At 36.5% G+C, this 18,260-nt stretch overlaps 1 protein-coding gene across 8 annotated transcripts in view; it reads right to left on the bottom strand.

Moving 5' to 3' along the window:
• PLCZ1 (phospholipase C zeta 1) overlaps positions 1–18,260 on the bottom strand; it is a 45,814-nt gene that overhangs the window by 6,975 nt on the left and 20,579 nt on the right. For 7 of the 8 annotated variants that reach the window (XM_040488774.1, XM_040488775.1, XM_040488781.1 and 4 more), the window contains 5 exons: positions 14,674–14,823; positions 11,954–12,175; positions 10,558–10,705; positions 6,566–6,682; positions 5,088–5,260 (listed from right to left, as the gene is read on the bottom strand). In XM_040488774.1, coding sequence (XP_040344708.1) covers positions 5,088–5,260; positions 6,566–6,682; positions 10,558–10,705; positions 11,954–12,175; positions 14,674–14,823 — 810 coding nt within the window. The remainder of the gene's footprint in view (positions 1–5,087; positions 5,261–6,565; positions 6,683–10,557; positions 10,706–11,953; positions 12,176–14,673; positions 14,824–18,260) is intronic. The other variant, XM_040488776.1, reaches the window with a different exon arrangement.

Below are 18,260 nucleotides of genomic sequence, written 5' to 3'. Positions count from 1 at the left end.
TAAGTGCACATCACACCAAAAAAAAAAAAAAAAAACCTCACTAAAAATAATAATAATAATTGAATATGAGAACTGACAGAGAATTTAGAAACTATTATTCAAATAATTTTTACACTCTGATTCACAGAAGCCCTTTCAGGGGCCACCACAGAAGACAAATGTCAAACAGAAGACCTTTAGTGGTCAAGAAGAGCACCTCTGCTTTCATCTATTGGCCTTATGCATCAGACTTTGAACTTGGAAAATGGTTGCACTGTTTTTATAAGTTCGAAAAGGGTTGACCTAATCTGAAACTCTTAATTTGAGAGATGACAAAGATTAAACCAGGAATGTTGAATTGTCTTTATTGGGGACATAAAGCAAATGGCAAAACTATGCCTTTTGAACCCTGAGTCATGCCTTCCCCAATTTGCACAAGTTGTAATCACAAAGCTCCCCACGATGATCAAAGCAAGCAAGAAAGACCCACGTGACTATGGCAGCAGTTTCCTGGGAAAATCATTAATCGTGCCTGTTTTACATCATGCCACTTATGTCGCTACATGAGACCCTTCAGAAGCAAACAGGTGGCATTTGTAAACATCCATGCATACTAGCCATCTTCCATCTTCTCTTTCTCAATCAAAGAGCACATATGTTCTCTTTACTATTCTTAACTTGAAAAAGAAGTCATTCATTCAATTAACTTGCATATATTGAACATATACTTTGTGTCAGGCACTAGGGATAAGACTTGAATGAAACAGTCCTTATCCTTACAGGGCCTTCAGACAAGTGGGGGAGAAAGACAAGTACAAGTAAATAAACAATTACAGGGGTACCTTGTTTTATTGAGCTTCATTTTATTCCATTTTGCAGATATTGCATTTTTTACAAATTGAAGGCTTGTGGCAATTCTGCATCGAGCAAGTCTATTGGCACCAGTTTTCCAACAGCATTTGCTCACTTCATGCTTCTGTGTCACATTTCGGTAATTCTCACTTTTAAACCTTTTTATTATTATTATATTATTATAGTGATCTGTGTTCGGTGATCTTTGATATTACTATGGTAATTATTTGGGGGTGCCACAAACCATGCCCATGTAAATCAGCAAACTAATAAATGTGTGTGTGTTCCAACTGCAGATGTGGTGGAGACAGCAAGAGAATTACAATCAGCAGTGGAGCCTGAAGATGTGATTGAATTACTCCAATCTCAGGATAAAACTTGAACAGATAAGTTTCATCCTGGGGAAGATGCTGTGATGATTGTTGAAATGACAACAAAGGATTTAGAATATTACATCAACTTAGCTGATGGAACAGTACCACACTACCCAAATCTCCAGCAACTGCCACCCTGATCAGTCAACAGCCATCAACATTGAGGCAAGACCCTCCACCAGCAAAAAGATTATGACTTGCTGAAAACTCAGATGATGGTTAGCATTTGTTAGCAACAAAGTATTTTTAATTAAGGTACGTACATTTTTTTAGACAGAATACTACTGCACACTTAATAGACTATAGTATAGTAGAAACATAACTTTCATATGTTCTGGGAGACCAAAAGATTCATTTGACTTGCTTTATTGTGATATTCACTTTATTGTGGTTGTCTAGAATGAAACCTGCAATATCTCTGACATATGCCTGTATAATACAATGGCTACTATATGCATGTATAGGGTGTCATGGAAAAACAAAACTACAAAAAGAAGCGTAACTAATTTAGTGGAGGAAAAAAACTTCCAAAAATAAGCGACCCTGTAAATCTTGAAAAATAAGTGTGAAGGCAACAGGCAGGTGAAAGCTGGAAGAATAATCCAGCCAAAGGAAAAAGCATAAGCAATGCATGCAGGTAGCATGTGGACAGAAAAGGCTTCCATATGGTTACCGAAAAAGCTACAAGACTGGAAGTGGTGAGAAGTGGGGCTGGAGAATCAGGCTAAGCCCCAACTAAGAAAGCAAGCAGGAAGCATAAAGAAATATTAAGTAGGCATGATGAGATTAGTACGGAGCACAATCTCTCTGGGCCACTTGTGGAAGATGGGTCAGGAGGACTGAGACAGGCTAAGTGAAAACCCCTTAGAAGGTCAAAGGAATAAATGTGATGACAGGTAACAAATTCTTTTTTTTATTTTAAATTTTTTTTCAATGTTTATTTATTTTTGGGACAGAGAGAGACAGAGCATGAACGGGGGAGGGGCAGAGAGAGAGGGAGACACAGAATCGGAAACAGGCTCCAGGCTCTGAGCCATCAGCCCAGAGCCTGACGCGGGGCTCGAACTCACGGACCGCGAGATCGTGACCTGGCTGAAGTCGGACGCTTAACCGACTGCGCCACCCAGGCGCCCCAACAAATTCTTTTAAAAAAAAAAAAAAAGTAGCATATGGCATCAGACCAAGAGATTGGATAAGGAAGATATTTCGAAGTAGGATCAGTGAAATTTAGAGATGGATTGAACACAGTAATTGATAAAGATGTGGAAAGAGAGGAATGGTTCCCAATTTTGTAGGCTGAGTTAATTGACACAATGCATTCGACCTAAGTTCATTGACCTTTAAAGAAAATAAGATTGGACCAGGCAGGGGCGTTCAGCCTTTAATATTTTTAAGTTTGACAGAACAGGGATTAAACAGGTAAGGATGTTAAGTAGGGTATTTAAAATATTCCTTTACATTCCAGAAATGAAGTCAGATTAAAGATTTGGGCATTGTTGGCAGTTGAAACCACGAATGTATATAAAAGGACACAAGGAGAATAGTTTGAGATGAGGATTAAGAAAAAGCCTTAGCAATATAAATATTTCAGAGCTGGGTAGAGGAAGAGGAGCCCACAAATGTGAACAAGAAAGAATCGTTTGAGACAGAGACAGGTAGGAAGAGATAGGAAAGCCCAGCACAGTAAGCAGATTTGTGAGGAATAGATCACAAAGCGGCTGATTCCTCCCTTTCTCTCACTGGAACAGCAATGACAATTACTAGACTAGGTGTTTAGAACAATGCAGACTTTCGCATTTTTTCATTCATGCAAAAAGGCAACAGGGAGACCTTGGTTCAGATGTAGAAAGAGATCGAAATACCACCCACCTATTGAGGCTGAAGAGATCAACAGAAATTTAAAAGGCATTAAAGGAAATCAACGGAAGTTAAAATATTAATGTATACTTTCCAGCTAACACCATAACAAAAAAGTAAAAGAAAAATTTACTAATCTTTTAAATTGTTCTATTAAAAAATACAAAAAGAATGCCAAAGTTATATTTGCAAAGGCAGTTTAATGGACAATATTTTGCTGGATCCTAGAAAGAGTGCCAACTAATTGATTTGAGGCTGCATCGGTGCTGAAGGCAGTTTCTACCTAGCTACCATATGCCCTTACTTTAGAGTCTCAGAATCCCTAACAACCAAGAAAAAAGTCAACTACATACTTTGGCACTATACTACTATATAGTCTATATATAGCTACTGTATATATATATATTTGCTGCCACTATCTGCTGCAGTGGCCAGGATCATTTCTGTCTCATTCAATTTTGCTATACTCTCTTTCCACCTCCATCTCTGGAAAACGGCACATCTCTTAAGTTTCCATTCTCAGCTGGGACAAAAAGGCTAGGGCCTGAAGTGGATGAAAATACTCCCCCAAGCCCTGTGACATCAGGACCGTAGAGGAAGGAGCCAAGGGAGGAAGACTTATGGGGGCGTGCCTTCTGGGTGATAGCATTTCTTGCACTCTGACAGCCAGGGAACCAGAGAAGGCAAGCTCTCACCAGCCAGCACAGCCAACACACTCCCGAGTGAGAACAGGAGACACAAAAAACCTGATGGGGTGGGGGGTGGCGCTAGGTGGCTCAGTTGATTAAGGGTCCTACTCTTGATTTCAGCTCAGGTCATGATCTCATGGTTCATGAGATCGATCCCTGCATTGGGCTCTGTGCTGACAGCACCAAGCTTGGTTGGGATTCTCTCTCTGCTCCTCCCCCACTGAGCACACATGTGTACTTGCTCTCTCTCAAAGTAAATAAAATAAACTTAAAAAAAAAAAAAAGAACCTGAGATGATTCATATGGTTCTAGGAGCAACTAGTTAATTAAAGACAGGAACTAAAGAGCCCTACCCACCCAATTTGTTGCAAACCACAAGTGCAGATACAATCTAAGATAGAATTGCTTATAACTAAATGGACAGAAAAAGCTAGGGGCTTTTCAGATGATTCAGTGACATTTAAAAAAAGGAAATAAATATAGCACTTTGGTTATAGAAGAATAAGAAAGTTTTCAAAAAGTCTATACTAATGGAAACAATAAATTTTAGACAACTACTTTTACTCCCAATAAGACGACACAGACTATATAATAAAACAAAAGATGAAATAACAAGACAGGAGTCAGGGGGAAAGGGTGCTGGCTAGGATACAGACAGAAATAAAAAGGAAGCAGTGTGAGGCAAATAAAAATTAGAGGGAAGAAACCGATGATGCAGAAGAAAAATTCACATCTACATTAGAATCAGTAAAGAATAAAATCAGATATGGAGGAAAATCAAAGGCAGAAAAAAAAAGTGATTGAGTTGACAGGAATTAGTACACATGCGGGCAGATACTCATGAACAGCGTATGGATACTTTTGGTTTCTAAGTACTAACCAAACACTATTCAGAGACAAGGGGCAAAACTTCTGAGCTGTGGAAGTCTAAATCTGGAGATTAATGAAAAGCAAGGTGCTCCTAAAATCTTTTAGTAAAATTCTGTGAAGTTAAGGAGGAAGAGAGTAGCGTATCCACAGGGTAACTAGTGGGCTGAACTCAGACTTCTCTATCACATTATTAAATGCCTAAAGACGATGGAATAAAAAAAAACTTTGGCGAGGAGAAGATTTCAGCATCAATATTTCTATTCACAAGCAGGGTAATCATTCATGCTAGAAGTCAACAGAAAGATTTTCAGATACAGAATGGTGCTGAAATACCACTCCTTTTTAATATGTAAAAAGATCAACTGAAATTTAAAGGACATTAAAGGAAATTAGTAGAACTCAAAATATTAATGCATACTCTCCAGCTTATACAATAACCATAACAGGTAAAAGCTATTAATCTTACCCTTATTGTAAGTGTAACTGGATCACTCTGATTTGGTGGTTTATTCGGATTAAACTGTGTTTTAATATCTCTTAGGAACTGTGGTTTCAAAATATATCCAGAACCACCATTATCCAAAAATTTCCCATTTTGAAGATCCATAGGCAGACCAGGTGTCTGGAAATTTAAGGCCACTGTGAGCAAAAAGTATTTTGATATTGTCAGGAAGTAGAGGGTACAATTAAATAAACACAGTTAAAAGATATACTGAAAGCTAATCATGGATTTTATATCTCTAAACATTTTAAGAGCAAGCATCATTAGCCAGAATAATTCCTGATTTTTAAGCATTTCATCCTGCCATGTGTATATTAATTTACGAAGCTGAGTTTCAAAGTTCAATTTTTAAATTATAACTTTCATTTAAAAATCAAGCTGGCATACAATATAAATTATAGAATAGCAAGGTACAGATCAGATGACATTCAGGAAATACAAGAATAGAGAAAATCGGCACACGAGGTGCCAGAAGAAAAGACACCAAATATATTATAAACTTTCAGGTCCAAAGGGAGACTGTTATCACTTAAAGAGAAAGGGAAAAACAGGCAGAGCAATAATTGCTGTTAAAATATAAAAATACATCCGGGACACCTAGGTGGCTCAGTCGGTTATGCGTCTGACTTCGGCTCAGGTCATGATCTCACAGTTTGTGGGTTTGAGCCCCACATTGGGCTCTGTGCTGATAGCTCAGAGCCTGGAGCCCACTTCGGATTCTGTCTCCCTCTCTCTCTCTGCCCTTCCCCAGCTCTCAGTCTGTCTCTCTCTCTCTCTCTCAGAAATAAATAAACAATAAAAAAATTTTAATAAAAAAATAAAAATAAAAATACATCCATATAGGCTGGTAATACCATCCTCTCTCTCCCCAACATCCCCTCCTAACCCCACTCTTCCCCTCTCTCCACAAACCTATGAGCCTTGCTGCAATCCAGGAGCAGAGGGCTTTACACCTGGTACCTTCTGACTGGTTAGTGCCTGTGTGATAACAGCTAATCAATTTGGAATAAGGAAAGTCTGGTAAAGACAAATAACAAAGCTATGCAATCTCATTCACTTTTCAGTACTGCGAATGTAGAACCGGCATAAAGTATAAAAGGTAGAAGTCACTTGATTTAAAGAAGCCCTTAGCAAATCTTTCAAGCAAAGAACTTGATATTCACTGTCCTCTGACACCCATTTTTATTTTTTTCTCTTCCTACCTCTCCCATGCTAACTCTTCATGAATTTAACTTCCATGTGCCTAATTCTCACTTAGATTTACCCTCTCTGACCCATTTAGGAATAACTTCAGCTCTTGAAACCAATGATTCAGCATTATTGCCTGACCCCAAAACACCCGGGGTCAAAAAATCTACTGGGGAAGTTCTTTTCATAAGTCGTTCATTAATTCATAAAATGAATTTATTATCTTCTTTTTGCCAAAACTCAGTGTAACATACCCATTTGACAACCTATATTCCAAAATTCTTGAGGATTAAAATTAGAGGAGTCTGTTCTTGTTGCTTTGGGATAAATTCTGGTAATGAACCTCCTGGTGTGAAGAACAAACTCGTGGGCTAAAAAAATATAAGAACATCATGAGAGATTTCAGATAAACTAAGTAAACTGCTATGCCTCTCTACGTTATAGAATCCTAAAATTGTTTCAGTACTTCTGATATGTATTGTTTAGGCAAAAATATTTGCAATTCATGGAAATCAAAATAAATCCAGGTCTTTGACGGTGCAATTCACTCTTATTGAGAAACTAATAATTTTTATTCAACAATTTTATGTATACTAAGCATTCACTTGAGAAAAAAATATTAAATAATGTATTTAATTTTTTCACATCCAAACTAATTTCTTTGATGTAAGAATATATAAAAATCCCAAATAAAATGCATTCATTTTTTTAAAACAAACTTGTATCTTTCTTCATTTTGTCTTTTTTTTACATTGGTTTTCACATTAGGGCAGAATCACATGCAAGTCACATAAAGAGATATAATGCCATCCAAATTAACCCAGCTGAATAGTCAACAGATTCTCAGCATTGAAAGGGACCTTAAAGTTATTCAATTCAGCTGCCAACCCTAACCACCACAGCATCTTCCCTCAAATTGCTTCAATGTCTATTTGCATGTCTCCACTGAAAGAGAACCTGCAACCTCCCAATACAGCAGTCCTCCCTTATTTGTGGTTTTGCTTTCCATAGTCTCAGTTACCCACAGTCAACCAAGGTCCGAGGCAGATCATCCTACTTCTGACAAATCACCAGACAGTCACTAGTACCCTAACACTGCATCACAACACCTGCATCATCCACCTCATCTCATCTCCTCTCATCACGTGGGCATATTACTATCTCACATCATCACAAGAAGAAGGGTGAGTACAGTACAATAAGGTATTTTGAGAGAGACCCCATTCACATAACTTTTATCATAGTATGTTATAGTTATTCTATTTCATTGTTAGTTATTGTTGTTAATCTCTGTGCCTCCTTATAAACTCAACTTTATTATAGAAATATATGTACAGGACAAAACATAGCATATATAGGGTTGAGTACTCCACAGCATCAGGTATCCAGTGTGCATCTTGGAATGCATCCCATGGATGAGGGAGACTACCGTAGTTCTGATTATTTCAAATGTTTTCCTTACTGAGATAAGGTCTATACTTAGAGTTCACGCACACGTATGCACAAACACACACACACACACACCACACACACAGTCCATTTGTTTCTATTTATGTTTCTACTTACATATTTTTACAAGCTTATATATATGTATATATTCTATTTAAATCACTTGAGATTCAAAACTAATTTATGCCCTTTACCATTGGACATCTTTGAATTTTTTAACACAGTTTCGTGTTTCTCCAAGGCTTTTATTCTTTCATTAAGCAGATCCTGTTCCCACAACTACTCCTGCTAATATGGTGACCAGGATTAGGAGAAATGCTTATTGCCTATGGCCCACTACCTTTGATAGTCAAACTAGAATAGAATCATTGTCAAGTTAAAAATTATAATTACTGAAGTTAATAATAATTAACTTCATCAGCTCTCAATTTTAGAAGTTACACACTCCTTGAGAGAAAGTTTATTTTGAAGCTACTCATGTATAAATACATCATGTATGTCCAACTATCATGATCCCTTATCCAGCCCTAAACAAGATGTTTATCTTTTGGTAAAATCTATACTCTTCTGGATCTTAATTTTGCCTATCTACAAAGTGATAAAGATGAATGATTACCAAAGACCCTTAACATAATATCATCTTGTTACTTCTGAAATTGAGTTTTAAAAATTAAACATACTATGTTATTATACATGCAATTTATGTTCATTTTAAATAAATGAGAAAATCAAATAAGAAAAAATAAAAAATAAAACTATATATAATCTCATCACTCAATTAAAAACCAGGTAACTTCTTAGTATATATCTTTTCACTCTATTGTCATATGTATATTCTTATTTTTTATTTAATCATATTATTTGTTCCCTTTTATAAACTTCCATTTTTTACTTAAAAATAGTATGAAAAATAATTAATTCCATTTCAGTAATATTCACCTACTACATTATTTTTAAATGATTAAAATGTCTCCACTCATATGAAAAGTTGTTTCTGATTTTTCTGCATTATAAATTTAGTGACATTTAAGTTTTTAATAATGATGGACATTCTTGGAGCATACCTTCGCCCCAGAATTAATTATTTATTACTGGATTTTGGTGGAAGAAAAATGCTCTATACTCTTTCCGAAGAGACGGTGATGCTAAACTTTATGACTTGACTCAGAACTTCCCAGTCCTTATCAAAGTTTGAGCAGGTGGCTAACACAATGAGAGTGAGAGAATTAGAACTACTTTTGCTGTGCGCTGAGGTCTTGTCCCCTTGAACAACAAAAACCATCCAATAGTTTGAAAGAATAGAGGCTAGCAAAGTAGGTCATTCAAATTTAAACCCTGTTAACAATACTCACAGGAAGAAATATATTTTATATGACACCCAACACACAATATACACACATAATTGTTTCATTATGTTTCCCACTTACTTATATTGCATCTCTTCTATTCTATTCAAGTCTATTCTATTCTATTAACTGTGGTTCAGCCCTACTGAATTTATTTCAGACACAATCTACAGTTAAAAAACAAGCAAACAAAAGGACCTAAAATACCTAGACAGTTTGAAGAGATGAGCTGAAGTATACCTCAAAACACTTTGGGCACTGGTGGCCAGCCCAAAGAGGTTAACCAAGAAATATATCAGAATCTGTATTTCCAAATAGCCAACAGCTTTTTTGAGTCAGTTGCAGGTGCTGATATTCCTGTCATGGTGTTTCTACACAAGATGGTAGATTGTATTTTTTAAGAAGGATTTGGAGAGTCACCTGACTACTGAGTTAATTGCTTATCCCTTTTTTACTTTTTTTTTTTTTTAATTTTTACTTTTGAGAAAGCGTGAGAGGGAGAGGGGCAAAGAGAGAGGGACAGAGGATCCGAAGCAGGCTCCAAACCAACAGCAGAGAGCCTGATACTGTGCACGAACCATGGTTTCACGACCTGAACTGAAGTCAGATGCTTCACCTACTGAGCCACCCAGGTGCCCTGTCCATCCCTTTTTTAGCTGAGGTTATTCCCCAACCATACAAGTCTAACAAAAGGGTAAGGTCTACTTCCCATCCTCTTTCCAAGACCTTGCATCTTGGCTCTAGCAAACAGAATCCTCCAACTCAGGTTACGAGTCGGAAGACAGTAAAAAGAAGCCATGCAGACCAGCGGCACCACTGCAGACGTGCCAGGACAGTACGCACTCTGTATAGCCGTCTGGTAGCCTGCCCTGGATGCACGTCCTCGCTCTCCACCTGGGACATACGGGTTCTAGATTTATTTCATTGTCTATCTTAGGTGCCTGCTGAGTCTACACAGTTCACTGTGGCTCTGTGCTCTCTACCATGAGCCTTCCTCATGTCCCTACAGGAAGTCTCACCATTACACTGCTATCAAAGACATCCTTCAAAAACACATAGGGGATGGCGTGACTCCTGAGACTTCAATCTTCTCCTGCTTGCCTTTGATTCTAAGACAAAGTTCACTTCCTTGTAATTTGGTTCTGCCTACCTCTTCAACCTTGTCACTCACGGCTTTCCTCCACTAACTGCTCACCAGAGCTCTCCCTACAAAAATGTCCATGCTGGACATTGCCAAACAAAATTTCATGACTTAAAAAAATTAATTAAACAAATTCTGTGAAATAAAACTTCATGTGACCTGAGGCAGATAGCCTCTTTTTAAATTGCATTAAATATGTTGAAAGCTTATGAGAATACCGTCTTTATAAATGTCGTTGACCAATCTTGACATTTTAGCAGTGAATAAAAGTTGTTTAAACACTTCATCTGTTTGAATCATAAGAATTTACCTCTCAGCTTTAAAAGTTTTCGGGCTTCTGTCTCCCCAATAGAATTACTTTCATTAAATTGCTGATACAGTCTTGAATGCTGAAAGCTTCTGAACCTCTCAGCTTTGGTATAAATGACAAGATCAGATAGGGCCAGAGCCACCTTTACCTTTGTGGTATAAAAATAAAATGCAGCAATTTCATATTTTTGTACGAATCATTTGAAAAATGCCTTTTCCAATAAAGAAAATATGCTTTCAGATCAAGTATATCATTCTTTTCATAATAATATCTCCCCAAAAACCATTTGGATTGCATCAATGTGATTATTTTTCATGATGATAGTATTTAATGTTAACATGAGACAGCCTATAATCTAAAATCTCAACTAACGTAGTAAATATTGAAGATAACAATGATCACTATTTCTTTTTTCCCAAAGATCTGTTTATGAATTTGACAACTTTAGGGTATTTATTCATGAGTAAGTGTATTTCCAGTGTGATCTAACACTTGGGAATAACTTCTGTTGTATAATATACAGCTGCTCTTTGACAGCCCAGCATCTATCTCCTCTACACATCTGTTAGCCCCTTTCCAAGTTTTGTTTTGGGAAAATATTCCTTGCTCAAGCTTAATCTGCGTGCTTAAGTTTGACAATATGGCTCGGAACTGGCTAATCACAGCTTTGCATTCCCCTGCAATAGCACCTGACTCAGGGATGTGCACATCGCTGGATCATAGCCAATGCACAAAAAAAATGTGCTTGGTCATCTGAGAGATAAATAGGTCTTCCATTGGATTTGAGCCTGAAAGCATATAAAGCTAGAGCTTTGTAAAGTCTTGCACCAATGTGGAGAAAGTAGGTCCAAAGTTGGAAAAAAGTCCATTCTGTGGACTTAAGTTGAGACACTATACCATGTCATTCCTAAAATTCAAAGACTTTTCCCTGCACTTATCTTGATGTGGGCCAATTAATTAATTCACGTTTTACTTAAACCAGCTGAGTTAGTTTTAGGTCACTTGCAACTCAATATAACTTCTTTTGTCATGTTAATTTGCATACTTATAAGACTGTATATTATTACAGTGGTTTTCTTGACTCTGACAGTATAGTCTCCTTGAGGGCAGAAATATTGGGTTGTTTGCATTTTGTACAGTGCACAATGCCTACTACCTAAAAATGCATAATATTTGGCCATAGAACAAATTAAAAACAGCTAATGCAGGAAAAGAGATAACTTTAAATTTTTCTTTTCCGATAATTTTTTTCCAAACAAGTTTTAAATGATAGACTAGAATTTTTATAAGGAAGAAAAAGATTTTTCCCTCTAAAAATTTTTTTTAATTCTCCACCAATAAGAAAATAAGACAACTTTTCCATCACTTGTAAGATTTTCACAAAGTGTCATCTTACCTTCCTTTTCTTGAAAAGTGGTAATCCAGCTACGCTTATTATCTCATCTTCCTTTCCTGGATTGTCTTCTGATCCAATCAATGTTTCTGATCCTTTGATTTCATCTTGATATATCTCTTCAAATTCCTCTACCTGACCATGCTTATTAGAACCTTTCCTTTCATGGGTTTCCCTTAAGGTTCCTATTTTCTTGTTCCTAACTAATACTTTGAATTTTAATACCTACAGAAACGATTTGAAAGAGAGATACGATTACACATTTACAGGGAAGTTTGTATTTTAACAGTCATTGAAAAGTCACCATGTTTTCAATTAGCCCACAGTAATAAAATACATAAGAACTCCATCTTTATCCATACCCCTATAGAAATACCCTGATAAAAACTAGTGATATTATAGTATTGACCCAAATTCACCCCAAAATAAGCCTGCTATGATTTGGGACTTACTGTAGCTCCCTTTCTTTTATATATTCCACAAATTGCTACTCTTTTTAAAAACTGACACACATGAAAATTGTATATTTCTACACATATCACATATATTTATATGTAATTTATATATATTATATTAATGTCTAATATTTTATATGTTATGTTTATATATGTTAAAATACTTGCAATGCTACAAAAGTTAGAATGTTACAACTTCTGGTAGTAAATGCTTCCAATCATTACTGTTATCCAATATTAAAAAGTATTAAATGAGATCAGGTATTCAGAAATGTCTATTGTGATGTTGTAATGTTTCCCCATTGTAATGTTTCCCCACATGCATCATCAACTTAATATTTCCATCAAAACTAGGAGCATAGCAAAATTCCCCATCAGGGTCCCTCATGCTAAGTCCTAAGACTTCCAATTCCTTTCTTTCCCTTAGTTATTCCTACCCTTTTCAGCCATTAATTAACTCATCAACATACTTATCAAATGTCTGCTATGTTTTATATATAATGCTGCAGGAATCCGGGGTATGAAGTAAAGTTATTTTCTTCAAGGAGCTTTAATTTGTCTCTTCCCTTTGTTATCCTCAGGTACCCACTCAAATTATTTCCATCATCTTGGGCCTTCTCTCTATTACAATGGTCCTTACATTACTCTCTAATGTGGAGTTTACCAAAGTGCACTATGCAATCGCATGCATCAAAAGCATCACCCTGGAGTGCTTGTTAAGGGAACAGATTCCTGGGATCTACTGCAAAATTAGAGAATGAGAATATTGCGTTGTGGGAATAGAATTATGCCTTTTTAACAAGTCTCCAGGCAATTCTTTTGTACACCAATGACTGAGTGAGGTATGAGAAAATTACCATTATCTCTAATTCCTCATTTACCCTTTGGAAAGCATCTCTTTACTTTAGCATAGGAGCAAAAACATTAACAAAAACTACATATGTGGATGCTAAGAAGTTGATTTATAAATAATAGGATAAGGGATTCCATTTCTAGAAATCTAAAAATTGTTACAGGTTTCCTGAATTAGACCATTAGATTAAACCTTAGATTACATCTTTATTAGATTAAATCTTTGATAATATATTTTCACATTGGCACAAGGTCTTTAATATCTCTTTCTTGTCACAATTAAACACATGTAATCTGTGAACATTCTATGGAGTGAAAGAGTCAGTGTTTCCATCTGTTCAATTGTTTCTGTCCATCTCATTCTTATCATGAGTCCTATACTTCTAATCACCAGTGTTACAACACTTTCATCTTTAAATTTTCTACTCATATAAATAAAATAAGGAAAAATATTTTTAAAAATTCAAATATGACACAAATACTGTTCTACATCTAAAATGACGACACGTCAAAACTAAATTATTGTTAGGCAATACTATCATGTAAAAGAAAAAATGTTTATCACCCGATGACATTTGAGGTGAGGAGAGTAGGCTGGCAGAGGAAACTAAAAAGAACTGGTCAGAGAAAAATGAGGAAAACCTAAAATACGTGGCATTATGGAAGAAAGTGTTTCAAGGAAAGGAAGAAGGCTTCCCATGATTGAATGTCACGAAGGAAACAAGGCAGATGGTGACTGCAAGAGCTCTGTTAGAATTTACCAGTAGGAAAGTCTCTGAGGACAATGAGATACTTACTGAGGTGCAGGTGGAAGAGGAAGCTGGGTTGTGAGGAGATGAGAAAGTGGAAATTTGGGTTGAGACAAATAATAAAGAGATAGCTGAAGAGAGATCAAAACCATGAGGCTAGAATGGGGTTGTTTTTTTAAACCAAGGACTTGAGTATGCTTAACTGAAAATGGAAAGGGGCCCATAAGAGACAGGGAAACTGAAAAAAGCAGATTAAAAAACAAAACAAAACGAAACAAAACAAAACCTCCCATCCAGATGCTAAGGAATTAGACACAAGCTCTATTTACAACCCAAATTTTTGCCCCATTCTGAGCCTTTGCCTATAAAACCTACCAAATCCCTGTGGCCCAATATTAACTGACTTGAAACTTTGGACTCATGGGGCTAGGACACACAATAAAAAGGTGAGTTTTTATGTTTATCTCCATATATTCTCTTTCTCAAAATATATTTACCTAAATGCTCACGGGAACATTTCCCAGGCAAAACATTGCAAAGACACACCCCTATAATGGCTCAAGGCTAAGAATTTTCATTGATCTCTAACCCAGTTTTATGGATCAACAATCATAGTGACATGCTTTTTCTTTTTTGATTAACCTGAGCTTCTCAGACAAAATGTTACCTCTGGTGAAGGTAGTTTGTCTGGAAAATCATCAAGCATATCAGAAAGCAAGGCATCTCCAAAAACAGACTGCAAAGTGTCTGCCATCACTTCTTGTTGGGAAGGGGAGCAGTGATTTTCTAAAGAGAGCACCACTGGGTAGTCAGATGTCTAAAAAATTAACCATTACTACGGTTACTGATCAGAACTCCTCAATGACTGTAATGCAATTAACAGAAGCAATTAATCTATCTTAAAACTTACATTCAACGTTCTGTACCTTTGCAAAATAAGTATTCTTTAAACTGAAAGTACTTTTGAGTTTGACATAACAGGGAACATTAAATCTGTATAAAAAGGAAGATTGTTACTGTTTATAGTAGAAATATAGGCAACAACGGAAGCATCCAACAGTTGGTACTTGTTTAAATAAATTATGCCATATCTCCTTAAAGGAATGATACAAACCTGGTAAGAAGGAGGTAATGCTATATATACTGCTATAGGAAGTTATCTATAATATAGTCTTACGAGGAAAAATACAAGTTGCTGAAGAGTAAAATTCTACACGTTAATATTTGAAGCATATATATGTTTGCTTATCATATATATATTTATTTTGATATTTTTTAATTCTAATTTTTTAATGTTTTTATTTCTTTTTGAAGGAGAGAGAGAGACAGAGCATAAGCAGGGGAGGAGCAGAGAAAGAGGGAGACACAGAATTCGAAGCAGGCTCCAGGCTCTAAGCTGTCAGCACAGAGCCTGATGCGGGGAGGCTCCACAAACTGGGAGATCATGACCTGAGCCAAAGCCAGACGCACAACTGACTGAGTCACCCAGGCACCCCTCGATATTTTTAAATGTGAAGGGAAAAGTTTAACACCAGTAAGTAGAGGAAACTTAATTTTCTACTTTTTTAGTTTTAAATTCTACAATCAAAACTCATTGCTTTATAATTAGAAACAAAGATAAGGATATAATAATAAAGAGAATCTATTAAGTAAAGATTACTTTACAAAGAGATTTTCAGCCTATATAATTACTAGCGCACAAATTTATCAATTTGTAAACAAGCCAAGGACTTGCAAGGTCCTTGCATTATCACAGAGTTTTGAATAGGACACTATGCTTGTTTAATGTCTGAGTATATTAGTAGCTTGTGGCTACTATAGCAATTTACCAAAAACTTGGTTGCCTGAAACAATGGAAATTTAGTCTTTCACAATTCTTGGGGCCACAATTTTAAAATCTGTTTCACCAGCTAAAATCAAGGCGGGAGAAGGCTCTAAGGGAGATCTATTCCTTGCCTTTTACAGCTTCTGGTGGTTGGTGGTTCTATTCCTTGACTGTGGCCATATCACTCCCATCTCTGCCCCTCATCTTCATATCATCTCCTCCTCTGTATGGCATTAGAGCCTACCCAGCTCAACCAGGATAATCTCCTCACCTCTAGGTCCTTGATTTCATCAAATTTGCAAAGACTCTTTTTCCAAATAAGATAAATTTACAGGATCCAGGAATTAGAACTTTTGTGGGCACTTATTCAGCCTACTATCATAACCTCATACCTATTCCCATATACACTGACTCTATCTAACATCAAGAGAACAGTGTAAAAATTTTTCCCAAATATAAAAAGTGATTTTAAAACTAGACAAAGTGATATCCTAGCAGAGAGGTTTTTCAATTAGCCCTGACTGCACTAACTGGGGAGTGTTGCTCTTTTGGGGGGGGCGGGGGGGGTCTTCTGTGGTCCTTGGCTCCACCTTCAGGGAAGGCCGTCTTGTTTTTATCCTTGGCCACATTTTTTCTTCTTCTTCTTGTTTTATTTTTTTAAGTTTATTTATTTATTTTGAGAAAGCAAAAGAGGGGGGAGAGAAAGAAAGAGAGAGAGAGAGAGAGAGAGAGAGAGAGAGAGAGTATCTCAAGCAGGCTCCACGGTGTCAGCATAGAGCCCGATGCAGAGCTGAAACTCACAAACCGTGAGATCATGACCTGAGCTGAAACCGAGAGTCAGACGTTAACCAGTTGAGCCACCCAGGTGCCCCATATCCTTGGCCACATCTAAAGTAGGTGTTGAGGAATTTGCTTTCCTTAACGTCAGGCAACTTTTGCAGCTCACTTCTTGACCAAGAGTTGTTTTAAGGCTCACCTAAGAGTCAGAGTTGTGTTTTATTTTGTTCTGTTGTATTGTGTTGTGTTTTTGGCAATGTAATTCCCTTAAAAATTTAGACTTCTTATATGCTTGCTTCTAGTAAGTTACAGTTGCCAGCAACTGTACCCAAAGTTCTTACCTCATCATAATTATCAAATCTATTTTATCTTACTGCTCTCTCTTCCCCAAATTAATGGTGACTATCTCAAGTAGAAAATTGAAGCTTCATTCTAACCTTTGCTGCAAAAATGAGTCATCCTGTTCAACTGAGAAGTCTCATTGAGTGTGCCTCAAAGCTTTTTTTTTTTCATTCCATCTTTTTCTCTTCGAGTCTTAAAAACCGTAGGGGTTTCCATCCTTGTGAGGCCTTTGAATTTTAAGATTGCCTCTATTTCCTCAGTTACCCACCCTGAATGAAGTGAGAGGGTCTGCTATGCAAATATTTGGGAAGAGTATTTCAGATAAAGGGAATAGGAGTTGCAAGGGCCCTGAGATGTGTCTGGAGAAGAGTAAGGAAGCTAGCATGGCCATGTGCATAAGGGAGAGACGAGTAGAAGTTGGAGGTAAGAGAAAACAGGTTAAACATGGCTTTTAGTTTGTATTTTGAGTGGGACTGAAGGTTTTGAGAAGTGGAATGACATTATTTGACTTACCAAAAAGTCACTCTGACTGAAACATTAAGATGAAACTGCAGGGGGACAGGGAAAAAAGCAGGAACATTGGATAAGAAGCCACTGCAATAATCCAAGTGAGAGGCGATGTCAGTTATTCAGCACAGTGACAGTGAGAATGGGGAGGAGGAGTTAAACTCAGTGTATATTTTGAAAATAGACCCAAGAGGATTTCCTAAAGAACTTATTTAAGGATTGGAGAGAAATGAGGGGGGGGAGGATTAAAGTTGACAACAACAATTTAGGCTTGAACTCAGGAGTTAGCAGTAACTGAGATGGGGAAGACCATGGGAGGAAGAGGAAGATCTGGGGTCAGTTCTAAAAATGTTCTGTTAAATATGCAAGTGGAGATGTCAAACATGTACATGTCTATATTGTATGGAGTTCAAGGGAGAAATTGGGGTAGAGGTATAAATTTAGAAGTCATCAGAGAATTTAGAAATCATAAGAGAATCAATGCCATATATCAATGTTTTATACTAAAAATAGAAATGTTCCATATTTTATATGAATACTTTGCACATTTTTAGTATTTTGCACTCTCAAATAATAAGGCAGTTGATTTAAATTTGTGATTTTTAAGTTATGTTTATATTTATAGATAATGTATTGACCTACTGAGGAGAACTTTAGGTTTATCAAATTCTAAGTTTTAATTTCTTAGATATGTACTGTTTAAGTACTCAGTAAGATTTTGTTAAATCTCTTCAATGGCATAGCAATTGAAGTACTTAAGAAAGAAACAAATATTCTAACTTTATAAAAATAATTTAAAATAC

The sequence above is a fragment of the Herpailurus yagouaroundi genome, unplaced genomic scaffold (assembly GCF_014898765.1).
Source record: "Herpailurus yagouaroundi ecotype Mexico unplaced genomic scaffold, PumYag 166, whole genome shotgun sequence".
NCBI classification, from domain to species: Eukaryota; Metazoa; Chordata; class Mammalia; order Carnivora; family Felidae; genus Herpailurus; species Herpailurus yagouaroundi.
The sequence above is the reverse complement of the archived record's forward strand: the minus strand, read 5'-3'. Positions and strand labels throughout refer to the sequence as shown.